The 19,680-nt window shown below is 32.3% G+C and overlaps 2 protein-coding genes across 3 annotated transcripts; both read left to right on the top strand.

Annotated features, from left to right (window-relative positions):
- Positions 1–1,175: 1,175 nt before the first annotated feature.
- LOC100806469 (protein indeterminate-domain 12) lies at positions 1,176–6,117 on the top strand. The gene is made up of 3 exons (XM_003553674.5): positions 1,176–1,595; positions 2,995–3,391; positions 4,754–6,117. The coding sequence occupies exons 1-3, from the start codon at positions 1,370–1,372 to the stop codon at positions 5,652–5,654; spliced, it is 1,524 nt and encodes a 507-aa protein (XP_003553722.1). The 5' UTR covers positions 1,176–1,369; the 3' UTR covers positions 5,655–6,117.
- A 1,786-nt stretch (positions 6,118–7,903) lies between these two features.
- Positions 7,904–18,607, top strand: LOC100777579 (acyl-CoA-binding domain-containing protein 4). Of its 2 annotated transcripts, XM_006604754.4 has the most exons (18): positions 7,904–8,260; positions 8,577–8,647; positions 8,895–8,958; positions 9,056–9,127; positions 10,108–10,308; positions 10,448–10,525; positions 10,730–10,825; positions 10,921–10,987; positions 11,960–12,021; positions 12,278–12,417; positions 12,768–12,894; positions 12,968–13,082; positions 13,911–13,999; positions 14,146–14,229; positions 14,322–14,462; positions 15,341–15,481; positions 17,737–17,796; positions 18,157–18,607. In XM_006604754.4, the coding sequence occupies exons 1-18, from the start codon at positions 8,111–8,113 to the stop codon at positions 18,346–18,348; spliced, it is 1,950 nt and encodes a 649-aa protein (XP_006604817.1). In that variant the 5' UTR covers positions 7,904–8,110; the 3' UTR covers positions 18,349–18,607. The 2 variants fall into 2 exon arrangements, with proteins under 2 accessions (XP_006604817.1, XP_014627431.1); XM_014771945.3 differs by lacking the exons at positions 17,737–17,796; positions 18,157–18,607 and adding an exon at positions 16,900–17,496 and having other exon boundaries at positions 7,916–8,260.
- The last annotated feature ends 1,073 nt before the right edge of the window (positions 18,608–19,680 follow it).

Raw genomic sequence — 19,680 nt, 5'->3', positions numbered from 1 at the left:
TATAAAAGTAAAAATAAGTAATTATTTATTTGACTGAGAAAATAAACTAAAATTTGTCATATTATATATATATATATATATATAATATACCGGAGAAAATTACTCGAAATAATCTTAAGCTTAATATATACATAATATTATTTAAAAACTTTTGATTTTTTATTATATAAATAGACAAGAAAGTAAAAAAATGAATAAGAAATACAACTAATATAGAAATTTAGTAAGACATTAATCGAGTTTAAAATTATATAAGACAATGTTATTATAAATAACGTTGAAAAAGAGGAAAGTCAATAGTACACAATAAGCATTCAGCATAAAATATAGAGTAAAAAATGGCTATGTTCAATTTTTTGGTAATGTGGCGATGTTCAATAAGAAAACCATTTATTAATAAAAATATAGAATAATTTATTTTAAATAAGGAGCATTTTAATATTTTCCGTGTTAAAAAAATCAATACTTTAAGAAAAAGACAAAACATTTTTGTTTTGAAATAAACTGAAACAAAAACGGAATTTTGCATATAAAACTGGTTTAGTGGATTGTTTTCGTAAAGACTCGATTCCATAACACGCAGCAGGCTAATGACATTTTTTTCCTAGAAAATAGCGATTGAATTGATATTGTAAAAGTTACTCACTACTCACTAATCACTAATATTCAATTATAAATTATCAATTTTAAATAATAAATTTACTGATTTTTATAAGAATAAGTTTTAATTAATTAATAGTAGAAAAGTTTTTACACAGTATATACCTATTAATTTTTGGTCAATAATTAAATAAATTAAGCATTTAAAATTTAGCCAAAATAAGACCTAATATTACTCTTTTGATAGATTTGGACAACATGTACATCAATTGACATAAAGCTATTGTAACTTAAGTAATATTAAATTTAAATTATATATATGTAGCTTATATATTTCTAGTTGAACATATATAATTGTCTCAAGGAAAAGAAGATACCCATCGTGGCATAAATTGGCCGTTCAATTTTCTATCTGGGCAGTAAATACTCTTGAGGATAATACTTAGTGGCAAATGACATGCTTAGAAAATTAAGTGAAGGATGTACTCTAATAAGTATTTTAATATTTCAAGCAATTAACAGATATATAATAATATTTTATTACAGTAGATATCCTATAACTCCATCCCCGTATTCTTATATATAAGCTCTAACAGTCGCATTCGCCTCCACACACCATAAGAAGGAAAGTTTCGTGGGTTTTGTGTACATACCTTCTTCGGTTTCACAAATCCCATCTTCGTTGTTTCAATTTTCCTCTCGACCACACTTTCCTTTTTGCAAGTAAGTAGCACCAAGAGGCAGGAACTAGAGAGTAACAACAAATTCAATGTCAAACTCAAACATCACAAGTTGTGATAGTTGGAGCTTCACTACAGAGAATAATAATAATGGAGAAGATGCAGCAGCAACTGTTAAACAGCAATTGGAGATGCTTGGCCAGCTTTATAGTCCAAATTCAAACACTTCAACCACAACAAATAATAGCAATGGTGGCTCAAACGCAGATTCACAACCACCTGCTAAGAAGAAAAGAAACCTACCAGGAAATCCAGGCATCTTTTCTTTTTTCTTTTCCCTTTTTCTTTTTTTCTTTTTATCTCCATGATAATTACTAGACTAACGTTCTCTGGTTACTAGTTAAAGGATGATAAAATTAAGTGGGAGCTAGCCACATATCTGAATATTATTTTTCATGGCCTGCATATTCTTAGTAATCGAGTTTTCATATATACTAAAATTTCAGGTAATTAAATATGTTTATAGCTCTTAAGCCCTTCTCATTAATTCTAATTAAAATGAAATGATGTTGAGTTTAATTGATATATTATTGCCCAAAATGGGTTTAATTAAAATAATCCATAATCAGATAGGCCTCACCAATTTCAGGATAATGACATGCTTAATTAATTACTATGTTTCATGTAAAAGTGGTGAGATAAGCCAGGAGTATAAGATTTGATTTGTCAGCATACTAGTATTTAGTTGAATTTTATTCTCTTGAATCTTCTTTGAAACGGGGAAAACGAGGATCTAGGATGTTTTAATTCAAAAAATGAATAGCAAAAATGGTTGAATTATTGGTGCGTGATGAAGTAGTCGAAAGAAAGAACCTCAATTATTGCCTGCAGGGTTTCACAATCATTGGTGTTCACTGTTGACTTTTCTTCACTGTTAGCTTGATCTCCTACTTTTTCCTTTATTTTTTATTTTTGTTTCACAACTGTTTCAAGTAAAAGACCATATACCTTTACATATGAAAAATAAAAAATAAAATCCCTCTCATACCGACTCCTTACTCATGACTCATGAGTGTTCAATTGAAGTGTTTGTTTTAATTTGTTTTCCTTCTGTGGGTGCCTATCAACATAAAAAGAGTGGAGGAGATCATTGGGAAATATTTTAAATTTTCTTCAAATTATAGTCCTATTTTTATAAGCTGGAAGAAGAAAATAAAATAATTTTATTTATAAATTATAATTAACTTATATATAAATTTAAATTAAAATTTAAAATGAGATTTTTTCTACAAATTAATTTATTAATAAGCTAATTTTAAATTACATGGAAAAATTATTATATTTTTTCATATTTTCTTTTCGTACAAATGTTTACAGTAAACTTTATCCCAAAATATGACTATGTTGAATTCTCTCTCTCTCGTTTCTATGACTTATAAATGTGAACAAACAATCCACTATCACACATTTTTTTTTTCGTTCCTTATTTTGAATTGCATCATCTCTAGTCTTTTTCTTTTTTTACTTACTCACATTAATATTAATTTGATGAAGAAATTTAAAAAGAAAGGTTTCGGTTTGCTTTCGGTGCATGTCAATTAATAATTAATAATGAAGGTGTACTACTACATATACACTATTACACTAGGACAATGTGCATGCATTCACATACATAGTTCAATTAATATTTTGCGTGACACTTTCACGTGTGCAGATCCAAGTGCTGAAGTCATAGCACTCTCACCAAACACCCTGGTGGCCACAAACAGGTTCATATGTGAAATATGCAACAAAGGGTTTCAAAGGGACCAAAACCTTCAATTGCACCGTCGAGGCCATAACCTACCGTGGAAGCTGAAACTGAGAACCACCACTGAAGTTCGAAAACGGGTTTATGTTTGTCCTGAACCCTCATGTGTGCATCACAACCCAGCTCGTGCACTAGGTGATCTCACTGGCATTAAAAAGCACTTTAGCAGAAAGCACGGCGACAAGAAGTGGAAATGTGAGAAGTGCTCCAAGAAATATGCTGTTCAGTCTGATTGGAAAGCCCATTCCAAAATATGCGGAACAAAGGAATACAAATGTGACTGTGGCACCATCTTTTCCAGGTTCAAATTTAATTAATCGTACTATATAATATCTAATCTAATTATATAGTTTCACTAAAAAAAATCTAATTATATATTCTCTCTATATATATTATTCGATTCATGAATATTAATTAATTCATAATTAATTTGTGCACAAGTTGCATGCAATAGCTTGGTCCTCCTCCTCCACAAATAAACTGTACCATATTCGACTCTCACCACGCGCGCCTTTACTGATTTTCATAATTACGCATAATCGAAAACTTGTGATATACTAATTAATATATGTACCCAAAAAAAAAAGTCTCTTCTCTTTAATTAAATTCATTTTCGTAAAAAATTGGTTCTCTCTCTCACTCACTATATATCCTATTCTACCACAGCACTTATAATTGAGTCACTAGTACTACATATTTATAAATGTATTTCCAGTCAAAGATTCAACGTCAAGTCTTTTTGTTAGGAAGAAAATTCACACGAAAAGCAAACTTGCTAGTGATCTGAATTTTTTACCAATCAGAAAATGAATAACATACATCAGTAATTGGAGTAAAATTTAAGTGACCAATCTCTTAGTTATCTTATTATTACAGGGTCATGCAACAATTTTAATTTAGCATTTTTCTATTCCATAATATTAACTCCCCATATACAGTGTTCTTGATATATATATATATATATATATATATATATATATATATATATATATATATATATATATATATATATATATATATATATATATATATATATATATATATATATCACAAATAAAATTATCTACACTTATAAAGATAGTGAGAACAACAAAAATTACACCTTAAGACAAATAATAACAAACACAAGGATTTAGGGTGATTCGATACTTCTTATTTATGTCCACAAAATCATATCAAAAGTATTTCACTATCATATTACAAAATTGTACTTCATTATAAATTGTGTATCATTTTATAAATTCGAATATTCTACTTAATAGTTATAGAAAATGATAACACTTTTATGCAAAATATTTTTCTTCTCTTTTCTCACCACTCACTTTTGGTGTTTATCTTTTTCATCAATTCTCTTCTCTATTTATAATGATAATTTTTAATAATACATTTTATATTTTGAATTGCAACTCTGTAATATATATATATATATATATATATATATATATATATATATATATATATATATATATATATATATATATAAACTTTTCTATATATATTGTGCTGGCCTTCGTTTTTTTTTTATCTTATGTCCTTTATCTATCCTAATTCATTATATTCTCATTATTCTTTATGTAAATTTCTATTTATTTAATTGAAATATTATAATATTATAATTAGTGCACAACAATAACTCACTGCATGCTTTATTTATGATCTGCAGAAGAGACAGTTTCGTCACCCACAGAGCTTTCTGCGATGCACTGAGTGAGGAGAACAACAAGTGCAACGAAGTGCCAAAGATGCATGGTTCAAACTTGCAACCACCAATAATTCCAAACATAGTTGCATCATTACCAATAATCAATGCCAACAATCACAAGAACCCATTTTCACTCCCACACGACCTCATGACAACAATTCCCGCAAAACCCTTCAACAACATGGCTGCAGCATTCACGAGAAGCCTTTCATCCACCTCTTCACCCTCTCAACTAAGCTCAAATTCACCAAACATTAATATGTTGGTGGAAAATGGTCTCCTTTCACCTCACATGTCCGCCACGGCATTGCTCCAAAAAGCAGCACAAATGGGTGCAACAGTGAATAGTAACAACAACAGCATGATGAGTAGTGATGAAAAAAGCTTTATTGTCACAAGCATGGCACCACCATCATATGGGATCATGAACCACAACATGCACAATGGTCAACAAGACTTGTCACAATATAATTTCAATGCGAATGGGATGGTGGATGGTGGTAGCAATAATGGCATGGGAATGGGTGGTTTGGATATGTTTAATGCTATATTGGATCAAAGTAAGGCCTTGTCGAAGATCATAGAGCAGAACAACAGAAACAGTACTTATAATGGTGTTTTGCATGCAATGAATAATGGTAAGTCAAGTGACCCCATTGAAGGTGGTGGAACTAAAGGGAGTGAAGCTGTGAATCATGTGATGACTTTGGACTTGTTGGGGATAGGAGGTGGTGGTGGAGATGGTAATTTCTATGGTGGTGATCAACAGTCAGAAATAGCTGCTGGAGATGGAATATGGAGAAATTGGTCAAATAAGAATGCAGGGCTTGAATCATTTTCAGCAACAAACAGCACTATGTGAATGATAAGACACTACTGACCTTGCTGGGGGAGGGAAGAATAATTTGCATGTCTCTTCTATTTTGGAAATTGAAGGTAGAATTTTCAGCTTAGTTTGGTTCTATGAACTAATTAATTCCTTTTCGACTTATATCAAAGTAGTAGTATACACTGCAGAATTAATCGTGTACACATCAACGCTGATCGGTTTTCTATGACAAATCAGTGTGTGGACACTTTAATTTGGTCCCTTAAATTAGTGTTCATCGCTATCTTTAAATGGCGAATCAGAAGAATCGCCCACATATTGTTATAGTTCAATGTGTACACTTCGACTTCACAGCATTTCAATTTCAGTCATTCCATTTTTATGTGGTCAATAAGAGTGGAATATGGCAATATGCTGAAAATTTGTAGCAACGTTAATTTGTGTTTTAAGTTGATCATTTATGATAAGAGGATCGAAATGGTCCAGATTTGGCTAAGTACTAACACCAGTCACCACGTTTCAAACTTAATAAAATCAAATAACATTTATAATAATTTTTATTAGAAGTAAATTTAATTAATCGAATTGTTAAAAGTATATTTTTTAATTGAATTGTTAAAAGTAATATTTTTAACAGTAAATAAATATTGTACAATATATAATGGCTAAGATAAACAATATAACAAAAAGATATGAAAAAAAAACAAAAACTTGTCGTCCAGAAGAGAATAAAAATATTGAAAACCTACCTTAGGTAAAAAAAAAACAGAGTAAAAAGAAAATTTATTGAATAATTAAAATAACTAAATAAAATATAAGAAACTAAAAAGTAGAAGGTAGAAACTAATATTTTAAAAAATGAAATTAAAAAGCTATGTATTAACATTGTAAAATAATTTTAATCATACAATCATTTTCTTGATTTTGAAAGGTATATGAATGAATTTTTAATTAATTGATAATATAAAAGTTTTTGTATTGTTTCATTAATTTTTTTGAAAAAACCACTATAAATTAATAGAATAGTCCTATTTACCAAACATAAATAATAAGATCAAATAAGCTATAAAACATAAAAAAAAGAAGAAGATCAAATATGCTTTTTTATTAAAAAAAACCTAAAGAAGATCAAATATGATTTTCAAATGTACACATAGCCTTTGATGCTGCAAATACATTGGACTATATGTTTCACATTTATTACATCATCAACATATACGAAAAGCCCAGTCATATTCTCTTTTTTTTTACATCAGGACAACTTTCGGAGGGTATTTCTTCATAAGGTACACGTTCAAATAACATAATGCGAACAATAGGTTATACTTATGTGGGAGCTGGGAATTAGCAAAAAAATTGGGCTTGTAGCAGTCTTACTACTCTATTATTTTTTTTTCCCAAGTCTTACTACTCTGTAGAGCTTGGGTCGAGCCATTGGAGGCTATTGCTTTCTACACCATATTTTTTGCTTCTTGCATCCCTCTAAACCCGCTTACCCTTTTACCCTCTCCCCTCGCTCATCATCCTCTTCCTTTCTCTCACCTTCTCGTTGTCTCCCTTTTCCCACTGCAGAATCAATCCTTTCCATTGCGTCGTCGTCATAACATCCTCCATCTTCAGAATTGGGATTCAAAATTATGGTTTTATAATTCTAGATTGAGTAATTTGAAATACATTTTATGAAACCATAATTTTGTAATCCCGAATCCAAAAAACTAACCTTCGTAATTCCGGATGACATAATCATGGCTCATAACTTTTTGTAGATTTAAAACTAACCTTAATCATACAATTAATTTCTTAATTATAATTAAAAACTCAATTTGATCGATGTAAAAATGAAAATACATCCTTACTAAAATTTGATAATTTTACATCGAATCTGAATACAACAGATATAAACTCAATCCCTAAAAACGAGAATTATGACTCTTATTTTTCATCCTCGGTGAAAACCCAAAGCTAGGACAAAAGATGACAAATCTGTGGTTTAATTATCTTTTTTGAAGGCAATCTGAAGCTTAATTGTGAATATTGATTATTGCATTTACTTTAATATCTAAAACTATTAAATGAATGTGTTTTTAATTCTTAACATTATTAAACACAGTTACTTTATTTTTTAAAAGGTTTAAATAAAATTTTCGTAATTTTAGGAGGAGAATAAAAAACATACTAAAATATTAACTTAACAAAAAATATATTTTAGTATTTTTAAAATTGAAACTATTACTATTTAATAATTTTAATATACCTGATCGACCGACACGAACTAAATTTTATGGTTCTATCTAACACATTTTTCTTTGGCTTTAAAAAAAACCCCCGGAAATAAGAGCATATGGCTATATGGTAAACTAGCAGAATCAGAGTGGATCTGAGCAGAAAGAAAAAACTTGATATATAAGACACCAGCAGCTTCCTATGGAGTATTGAATCTCAATGTAATTGTCTTCAATCAAGTGGTGGATCTGAATCAGCAGAGGCAGATGGCGAGAGCAAGTTCTGGTCTGCAATACCCAGAGCGGTTCTACGCTGCGGCGTCTTATGTGGGGTTTGATGGATCCTCTCCAACCAAATCCCTCACCTCCAAATTCCCCCAGTCCACCGCTCTTCTTCTCTACAGCTTGTACCAACAGGTTCCCTTGCTTTCTGCCTCCTCGTGCTAGATCTGCTTTTTGTTCCTTTCATTCAAATGGAAATTGTTCTTGCTGATTGATTCAAGTTACTTATGAGTAATGTCAGATGTTAGATGATCCCTTGTTGTTGCTATTTGCCTAGCATTGAAGCATTTGCTGTTGATCTATGTGTGTATTTTATAACTCGATGGAATTATGTAGTTGGATAAGGCTTGGTACTTGTTAAGTTGTTGTTGTTGCCGCTGGGCTTTCCGCTGGACAAACCTATGTTTGGATGAAATGCGTATGATCAGTATTGGAAAAATTGCTATTTCAGGCTAGTGTAGGACCTTGTAACATCACAGAACCCAGTACATGGAAAATTGTGGAGCATGGCAAATGGGCCAGGTTTGTTTGCTTAAAACACACTTGCTGTTTTTTACTTTTTGTATGCTGTTATTATAAAATATACGTATGCATTTTGTGTACCATTAAGGTTTTACCATGCTTGACCTTGCGTGCAGATGTTTTGTTATTAATACTGCACTGTCTTTTATCAATGTTATTTTTTATAATAGTACTTGTAATATGCACTATTTCACTCCTACTCTCATTTTGTTGAGAATATTATTGAAACTAGTAATTGTTGATGCAGTTGGAACCAGCTTGGAAACATGTCCTCAACTGAAGCCATGCGTCTTTTTGTAAAAATATTGGAGGTCATGCAAATAATTTTTATATAATCACTCTTCGTCGGTGTAACAAAGAATATTAGCTGATTTTTTTATTTTTTTTTAAATTTCTTTTGTTGTGTAGGAAGAAGATCCTGGTTGGTATTCAAGATTATCTAACTCTGTTGTAGAACCTGTCGTAGACGTGCAAATGAATGTGAGTGTTATTAAGGCTATAAGCTATATATAATACTGACTTCTGTTCTTGCTATGGTGTTTTTCTCAAATGGTATTAATAAGTTTTGTCTCTACTAGTACTTATGCTGTTGGCTTGCAGTGACCTTTAATTGTTGTATGCTTATATTCCATGTATTATATTCAAATTAATTTTATAGTGTAAGCACTGAGTGATCAGAACATGGTCTGTATTTGTTGTCAAATAATTTTAAAAAAAATCTGTTCTTTGGCAAATAAAATTTGGAATATTTTATAATTGCCACATTGTGTTCTTACTACCTTTGACCCTGGTAGAATCCAAAATAACAGAGACAATAAAAATAGAAATAATGAGAGATTTTGTTGCTGATAAGGAAAATAAAAGAAGAACAATCTTAGCTGAGACGTTCCAAAGAGCCCGGCTCTTTACAGAGGAGAAGTCTCTCTACAGTGGCTCCAGTCCGAAAGCCAAAACCCTCTCACTATAACAGTATAACTAACTCATACCCCTCACACACCATGGACCCCACACACATTACCAACTCCGCACTCCAAAATCTTCTCCTGCCATCTTATCATTCTTCTTGCTCAACATGTAAAAGTGTAGGACTCATTGCATTGCTTTGGGCTTCCTGCTATAAACTTTCCATATTTTAGGTCCATTAGACAATTGGTCAATGGGGCTAGTATTCAGGTCCCTAACACACCCAATATGTGTGCACACAGTTCTTATACAACTCACTTAATTCAATGATTTTATTGCAACTCATACGGGATTCCATGATTTGGCATTTAGTATTTGATCGTTAGGTTTAGAATTTAGATTAATGTAAGAGGCATGTCAACTTGAAGTTGTTCCTACTGAATTGAAATGAGAACATCTTCCTCTATATTCTTGTCCACTTTTGTTGCCACTGTCAAACTTGTAATTTTTTTTTCCCTTTTTTCCTGCTTTCCAATTCCATCTTGCTGGTTTGACAGCATAATTCCAAAGTTGAGCCAGTAATTGAGAATGGAAACTCTTATCCAGAGACAAAGACTATTTCTATTTCCACTCAAAATGGAAGTGAAGTTGGAACACAGGATAAAGATACTGTTGTGGAAGGCTTTGGTTCAGTTGAAGTATATGATCAATGGATTGCACCTCCAGTATCTGGAGGAAGTCCAAAAGCCCGATATGAGGTATTGGCTCTTGTGAAATATAAAAATTATAAAATTCCATTCTTCACTAGTTTTATATTTTATGCTTTATGAGTTTTTTTTCTCTCTCTAAACTCTAATAGTTTTTCCCTTCCTAAGTTTAGTTTGTTTAAATGTTCAGCATGGAGCTGCAGTCGTGCAAGATAAACTGTACATATATGGTGGAAATCACAATGGTCGATACCTTAATGATCTTCATGTAAGCATATGTTCAATATATCCATTCCATGAAGCTATACATTTTGGCTATGTTACAATTTATCTTGAGAGTTGATTGAAACCGCCAATTTTGGCTGAGTAGCTATATATCTTGTGTTTTTATAGATCAGTTTTTTGTTATCTTCCTCTCAGGTTGACTAAGTTATGTGTTGTTTCTTTTTGAACAAAATGGAAACAAATACAGGTTTTGGATTTGAGAAGTTGGACTTGGTCAAAGATTGAAGCTAAGACTGGAGTTGAGTCCCCAACAACTTCAATCCCTTGTGCTGGCCATTCATTGGTTCGTATTGAACATAAAACTCTGCATAATCTACTGCTGTGTTCAATCTGCTTGTAGTTGGCTGCTACTAATTCTGGAATTTTTTTCCACTACAGATTCCATGGGGAAATAAACTTTTGTCAATTGCAGGGCATACAAAAGATCCTTCTGAAAGTATCCAAGGTATAATAATAATGTCATTATGTGTTTTCTTGAATTTGGACTGGGTGACTGGGTCTAACTCAAACCCTCAAAGCTAGCTCATAAGGTGAGGATTGTCCAAGTCTTTATAAGCTGTACTTTGGCCATATCTATATTTGATATAGGATCTCAACAAGTTACTCCCTCTGGTCCTTATTATAAGGTCCAAATTAAAAGTGTAGTTTGGTCTTTTTTATAAGGTCTAATCTACAATTTCCCATGCATTAATTATTTTTTCACAAAAATGCCCTTCGTTAACATCAGTTCTAGAATGACGTGATAGTAGATAAACATAACCCATTAATGTTTGTTTTGTTTACAATAGTTTTGGGAAAAAAATACTAATTTAAGACAAATTTAATGCTCTCAACTAAATTAACCAAATTCCTTAATCTGTGTGAATTAGTTAATTGGACCTTATAATAAGGACTGGAGGGAGCATCCGTCTTTTAGGGCCTGGCATCATATCTGTGCATAAATACATGAGGAGATTGGATGCATGCAGTTTCATTTAGATTTTTTTTGGGATAGATCAAGAAGTTTCATTTATTCAAAATTTGGTGGGAGTGATAGGCATAATTAAGATAATCTTACTCAAATTGTGTTCTCTATTCATTTCAGTAAACTAAAAAGCATGATACTGTCACTTCATTCACTTTAAAGGAAAAACCTATCAAAATTAATGGTGGTGATAACTTTTTTGTGCATATTTAAGTTAAACATTTAGGCTTAATGTTTTGCTTAGTAATTATCATTTTTTGGGCCTTAAAAATATTTCTTTAGTTGAACATAATAGCTTCTAACATTTTACCCAGTTCATTGATTGGATCTATGTCCAATAATTATGCCCTCCCCCTCCCTGCCCCTTTCGTGACTCCTGTCCTACTCCTGTTTGTTGTATTTTCTATTGTGATTGAAACTGACTATCTGTATTACTAATAAATATTATGACAGTGAAAGTGTTTGATCTTCAAATGGCTACATGGTCAACTCCAAAGATTTTTGGGAAAGCTCCGGTATGTATCTGTTGTTATTTCAATAACCCCAAAATCTCTTAGAAATTTTATAATATTACATTAGGGTTATGTGACATGTCACATGCATTTTTTTAATAAGAGATGCATAGGTTTTATGGTTTTTAAACACGCAACAGTAGTTCCCCCTCTCTTTTTCTTTCTTTCTTTCTTTCTTTATTCTGTTCTTTTTTTACTTCTCCAAATAAAAATGCATTTAAGGTCTGTTAAGTTCCCTTCAATCATGTATACTTTCTAGGTATCACGTGGAGGCCAATCAGTGAACCTTGTTGGGAAAACCTTAGTAATTTTTGGTGGGCAAGATGCAAAAAGGACTCTCTTGAATGATCTTCATATTCTTGACTTGGAAACCATGACATGGGACGAAATTGATGCTGTGTAAGTAGTTTTATGGAACAATGCTTTGATTCCTTTCTATCCCCCTGGTATCTTATTTTACCTTTTCTATGGGGAGGAGTATGTAAGTTGTACTCACATAAGGAGGTTATATGGTTGGGGGAATGTCAACAGTTTTATGTTGTAAAAAAGAGAAAATTTGTCATAATAACTTTGTTCTGTGGTCATCTTTGTTTATGCCATGACCTGGTTATGATTCATTATAAATTATATTACTCATTCTCATCAGCAGTGAATATGTGTGGTTTTCCTTTCCCCATGCCAATCTAAAGAGAAAAACAAAATGAAAAGAGAACACCTAGGTTTGGTGCTAACTAAGTCTTAACTTGCAGTGGGGTGCCGCCTTCTCCAAGGTCTGATCATACTGCTGCTGTACATGTGGAGCGATACTTACTTATCTTTGGTGGGGGTTCGCATGCAACATGCTACAATGATTTACATGTTCTTGATTTGCAAACTGTAAGGTTATTTTTTCTGTTAGGTGGTTGACTGGAAAATCATCTCCATCTAATCCTTTGCATGAACTCTACAGATGGAATGGTCTCGCCCCATGCAGCTAGGTGAAATACCAACACCACGTGCTGGACATGCTGGTGTGACAGTAGGGGAGAACTGGTTCATTGTTGGTGGTGGTGACAATAAGAGTGGTATGCCTTTTTGCCACTTAAAGTCATACTTTCTACATTGAGGAATGATATTTCACTGTAAAAAATATTGCTTGATATATTGAACAAATATTATTTGAACTTTGTGAGGGCGAGCCCTGGTGCAGCGGTAAAGTTGTGCCTTGGTGACTTGTTGGTCATGGGTTCGAATCCGGAAACAGCCTCTTTGCATATGCAAGGGTAAGGCTGCGTACAACATCCCTCCCCCATACCTTCGCATAGCGAAGAGCCTCCGGACAATGGGGTACGAAGTTTTTTATTATTTGAACTTTGTGAGCATACAAGTGTATGGTGTGGGTCAAACTAAACTAACTCAAGCAAACAATTACTCTACGAGATCATTTGCTTACAGCTCCATTCCACCAATTCTTTGGTTTCCCTCTGGTTTTGGATATTTCCTGCATAGATGGACATTAGTTGACATTTTTTTCACTCCTCGATCCTTATAACATATTTTGAAGATAGGGTAATAGATAAATTTATGGCACTGAAAGGACAGTAAAGGGTGTAAAAGCTTTGATAATCATGCATTGGTGCAATGACACAAGTGCATATTTATGTGAAATTTTTATGCATACTGCTTCGTTGTGAAAGAAAGTTATATAGGAACCATTGCCATTTTATTGGGATCACTGTGAAGATTAATAACTTCTGGGGTGGTTATTATATATCTATATGACTTGGTTGGTTTCCTAGGTTGTAAATTTACTGATTATTTTGGATTTCAATTTCATGACATTTCTGGTGCTGTCTTTTTTTTTTTTTAAACTTATCTCTTTTACTATTTATATATTCCATGTTATTCTGCAGGGGTCTCTGAGACGATTGTACTGAATATGTCTACACTGGCTTGGTCAGTGGTAACTTCTGTTCAAGGACGAGTTCCTGTTGCCAGTGAGGTACTTTATCTTTGTATTTTAACAAGGTTGCATGCGATAAGAAATCTAACTAGATTACTGATTCTTGTTTACTGCGTGCTATGTTGTAATAAGGTTATGTTTCTAGTGCCATCTGATTAAGATAATTAAAATGTTTCCCTTTGCAGGGATTGAGTTTGGTTGTAAGCTCCTATGATGGTGAAGATGTACTTGTATCTTTTGGAGGGTACAATGGACGTTACAACAATGAGGTAAATATTATTTCGTAATTTTGCCTCGTTTCTGCTCTCTTTTGCCTTTGTTTTATCTTTCTCCCTCGTCTGATTTGGTTTGCTGCATTTAGGTCTATGTTCTTAAACCAAGCCACAAATCAACCTTGCAATCCAAAATAATTGAAAATTCCATACCAGACAGTGTTTCAGCTATCCCAAATGTCACAAATGTGGAGTCTGAATTTGAAGCAGGCCATGATTCTAATCCACCAGTATGTATTATTGCAAAGGATTTACGTTATTTCTTTCTGGTTTTAAGAAGCCTCTTGTTTCTGCATTTAATTTTGTTAATTTTTTTTTACTGTGGTGCTTTATTTTATAAAAATTATTCATAAATCTGATTTAACAAGATATCTATCTTCATGGTTCCATGTCTTTGGCTCACAGTCCAAGATCTAAAAACTTAGCAAATTCTTCTGTTTCAGTTTTTGTTCTCTTCTATTTATAACCTTGCACAGAGTCTATACTATATTAAAGATTTTTATTATCATCCTAGAGCTTGCAATGAATCACTTTCCTTACATACCCACAAATAAACCTTCAACCAAACTCAACTCATGTAGTTTCTTAGCCTTGAATTTTGTCATAAAACCCTGACCCTGGGCTGCTAAATTATTAATCTATTAGTTTCTGTCACTTTAACTATCATAGAGTAACAACACATTATGCCCACCCATGTCATTGTGTCAGTGAGTGATTTTTCTCTTATTGCCAACATAATGAATAAGGAAAAATAATAATGAAAAATCAGTTGGGAGTTCATAAAAAACTTCGAAGTTCAAACCACACAAATACATTAATACATGCAATTATAAATATTTTATTTCCCTCCTCAAGTAGCTGATTGGCTCGAAAATTATGCTCATCTCAGATTATAAGTCAACATTTTTTAGACTGTTCTCCAATCTGTGGTTGTGGTACCCTTTTATCTCATGATTAAACACTGTTAGCCTCCAGCACGTTATTCCTGTGTAGTTCATGCCTATGGCCTTCAATTTGTAATCCCAAAAGAACTGATCGTATTCTACACTTGTGCAATTTTGCTTTCTTTTCCCTGCCAGTCATTGCTTTCATATTTTGGCTGTTACAGAAATCCAAAGGTGATATTGTATCAGTCTTGAAGGCTGAGAAAGAAGAGTTGGAATCATCACTGATCAAGGAGAAGCATCATGCTCTTCAACTAAAGCAAGATCTGGCAGAAGCTGAGTCTTGTAACTCTGACCTTTACAAGGTAACTACTTTTAATAGTTGAAGTTTCTTTTCTATTTTGGAAATTGGAATTAGTCAGGAATGGATTGAGTTCTGGAATCAAGCAGTAAAATGGGAAAAGATTAGAACTTTTAATGATTAATAACAATTAAAAATTAGAACTCTAGAGAGAAACTATTCTATTATTTTTTTTGAGTTTGAGTGACAGGGCAACACTCCCTCTGTTATCTGTTAAGTATACGTCCAAGGTCATACACGTAAGAATCCCCAAAAAATGGGATTTTTCTAATCCATGATCTGCTCCATGTTTTGGCCACCAAATTTTTTTTCCACCCTCCAGCAGTCTTGGTTGGCCTCCTCTGTGGCTGCTGGTGGGGTTTTTTTGCGGCTGCAGAAGAAGACTGCTGACGGTGGTGCTAAACCCTACCTGGCTCTCATACCAAGTAAAGAGAGATAAATAGAGAACGGCATATGAGTAAACTGTAATTGGGTGCTCTACAGTGTGTAGCTCACCTCATTTATATTACTAGGTTTTAAGTGTATACAAGCACTTGGGCCACGCCCATATAGATACTCAAACCCTTTTATTCTAAGCAACTCTAACAGAATCTAACACCATTATTTATGACAGAATATTATGTTGTTGTTTGATCAAGGTTTTTGAACCACACTCAATGGGGAAATGCTTGGTTGTAATATTTAACTATTTATTGATGAGGTGTAAACTATATCATTGTTCTTAAAAGGTCCTTGTTAGATATCTTTATGGTAATTAGACAATTGTGAATATTGTTAGCTTATCCAAACAAATTATGGTAATTACACAATTCTAGAATTTATGTAATTATGGTGATTAGGAAATCATTTTCTCTCTAATTATTATCCACTCTATATAATAATACGCTCTGCTGTGTACATTAACACATGGATTCAGTCATCTCTTGTCTTTTCATCTTCTCAATGTGTTATTAGAGCTTCACCTGCAGTTTTGGGACTAGACACAAAAGACAGTGGAAAGACAAATATAGTAGGGTGGATACAGACAATGATAGCTTAATGTAACATAATGGGATTACAAGTAGAAAAAATATTTTTCCAAAGAGCAATGGGAAGATTAGTGTCTGATGAGAAGAATGAGTTGGGGCCAGTAGTGAGTCAGAAGTAATCCCGACATCAAGTGGTGGTGCCAAAGGAGGTGGATAGAGCCAATGGTGATACACTTGAAATGTATAGGTGGAGGAGTTGGATCCTCCCATGGGTTAGGTGGACCTGTAGATATATCTGGTGGGGTTAAGATGATTGAAACCGGAAAAGGAGGTATAGGAAGTATGGCTGAAACAAACTTAGACTCAAACGTGTAATAAGCTAAAAAAAGGTAACATCTGTTGAGACTATGTAACAACTACTTAGTTGTTTATGTTGACGACATTGTTATTACAGGTAGTGATCACCATGGCATCTCCCAGTTAAAGCAGCACCTATGTCACCATTTTTCAAACCAAAGATCTGTTACTTCTTAGGGATAGAGGTGAAGACATAGGTAAGAAGACAAAGGTCATACTTGAGTTGTGAGATATTTGGATGCAAATTGGGCAGGTTCTCCCACTGATAGGAGATCCACCTTTGGGTATTGCATTCTTATTTGTGGTAAGATTTCCTGGAGAATTAAGAAACATAACGTTGCACAATAAAGTGCAGAAGCAGAGTATTGAGCCACAGCTTCAGTCACTTGTGAACTTTTTGGCTCAAACAATTGCTCAAAGAACTGAAGCTTGGAGATGTTTCACAAATGATGCCCATTTGTGATAATCAGTCTGCCTTGCACAATTTTTCAAATCCTGTATTCCATGGAGAACTAAGCACATTGAGATAGACTGCCTCTTCAAGGAGAAGATCTTATCAGGTGACATCACCACTAATTTTGTTAACAACAATTGGCAATTTGGCATGTCTTCACGAAATCTGGAGAGTTCTCAAATTGATTCTATTTGTAACAAGCTCAGTACATATTATTTATATGCTCCAACTTCAAGGGAAGTGTTAGATTTTGTTACATATCTTTAATGATGGTAATTAGGCAATTGTTGGATATTGTTAGATATCTTAATTTTGGTAATTAGACAATTTAGGATTACAGAATTATGTATTTTCTCTGTAATTATAACCCACGCTATATAATAATACTGTCTGCTGTATATATCACAAATTCGTAATATCTCTTGTTTTGTGACTTGTCTTCTTTCAACTGTCCTTACATTTGTTGTGCTGATAATGTAGGAGCTCCAATCAGTTCGGGGTCAGCTTGCATCTGAGCAATCGAGGTGTTTCAAACTCGAGGTATCCATTAATGCTTGAGTGTTTTTGAATTGGATTTGGTGTTTAGGAAAATGATTGAATAAAAGTTATTGGACAAACATGGTGCACCATTCATCTAATCAATAACCTATTTATAAAGTAACTATGCATGTGGCGATAATGTAATTTTCAAAAAATTTCATTATTTACAAAACTAGGTGTCAATTTCAAGTTTTCAATAACTTATGACGAAACTGCTTATGGGAAAATTCCTCTTTATAGTGATCTAATTTGCCAGTTTAGTCTGCTTTAAAATTTTGGTATTTGTCTCCTTTTATGGATGAACGAAGTTGGATTTATTATTTTTTTTTTGGAACTGAATAATAGTATTTGAGAATGCAGGTGGAGGTTGCTGAATTAGGTCAGAAGCTCCAAACGATTGGGACATTACAGAAGGAGCTAGAGCTTCTTCAGCGGCAGAAGGCTGCATCAGAGCAAGCTGCCTTAAATGCAAAACAGAGGCAGAGTTCAGGTGGCGTGTGGGGTTGGCTTGCTGGTACACCTCCCCCTATCCAGAATGCAGATGATGCATGAACCTCTTTACTGAATATCAGCGCTGCATTACTTTTGGTTTCATTCAACCAATTTTATTTCCAATACGTACTGTGTATTAATTCAGTTCTTTTTTATTGATGTAAATAAGATTTAGCTTCTATTTGGCCAAAGGATTTTCCACACCTGAGAATGAGGATCATGGTATGGTATAGTTCGTGTTACTGTTCCCACCATTTTTGCCGATGATTGTATTCAAAGTGAGATACATTATTGAATAAATTATTGTTTTTTTTTTTAACTCGTGTATAAGCAAAAAAGTGATCTTATATGTTACACTTACATATAAGCAGATCTAACTAATTTTGTCTTATTTAATATTATTATTCTTAAAATATTCTTTATTTAATTCTAATTCTATTTTCAATGATAGTAAGTTCATATGAAGAATATTTTGGAAATAATTTTACCTTTTACTTAAAATTAGAAAAATTAAATGATGTCAATTAATTTTTTTAATTAGTGTAAAATTGGTTATCTTTGCTTATATATAAATTTAGGAGAATACTACTTATTTGTCCAATAATACTTAATTGCATGACATGATTTTTTAATTATGTATTGCTAATTTGATTGACGGTCATATTGAAGTATTTTCTTGATACTATTTAATATTTGTGTATTACTATTAGTATGTATTTAGTTTTTTTACTATGTATTTAGTTTTTTTGGTTTAAAGTTTAAACCATATTTTTTTACTGAAATATAAGTAAAAAAATTCATGTTCATTAAAAAAATAATTAACATCATTTATCATAGTTTTAATAAAAAAATTATTTCCTAAAATATCTTTTACATTTAATTGTATATGAAAAAAAAGGTTGTTAAAAATAAAATTCTAATTAAATAAAAAATATTTTGGAAATGGAAGAACTACTTAAAGTTTATTTATATTTTAGCTCATTACACATGATTTTATATGTATATATATATATATATATATTTGAGCTTAGAAGTAGATAGACAAAAATTAAAATAATTTTATGATAATTGATTCACCTATTTGATGAGTATTATCACTATTATCTACTATCTTTTTAAATTATTAATAATATTTTTTTTATTATGTTATAGGTGTAGAATATCGATAAAATTGATGATTAGTTTCTATTAAATAAGTTAGCTGATTATCTTTATTTATGAAAGGTTTTAATATAAGTTAGATGAAAATTTGTATTTTCTTATAATTTTTCTTTTCTAAATTATGATTTCAAAGTTTCCAAAAAGAATTTAAACCCCCTAAATACTTCAGTTTGCTATCAAAGAGAAACAGTTGTGGATGACAGACGACGATGCGAGGTTTGAGAAGTAGAA

Source organism: Glycine max, chromosome 19, assembly GCF_000004515.6.
Source record: "Glycine max cultivar Williams 82 chromosome 19, Glycine_max_v4.0, whole genome shotgun sequence".
Lineage (NCBI taxonomy): Eukaryota > Viridiplantae > Streptophyta > Magnoliopsida > Fabales > Fabaceae > Glycine > Glycine max.
The sequence above is the reverse complement of the archived record's forward strand: the minus strand, read 5'-3'. Positions and strand labels throughout refer to the sequence as shown.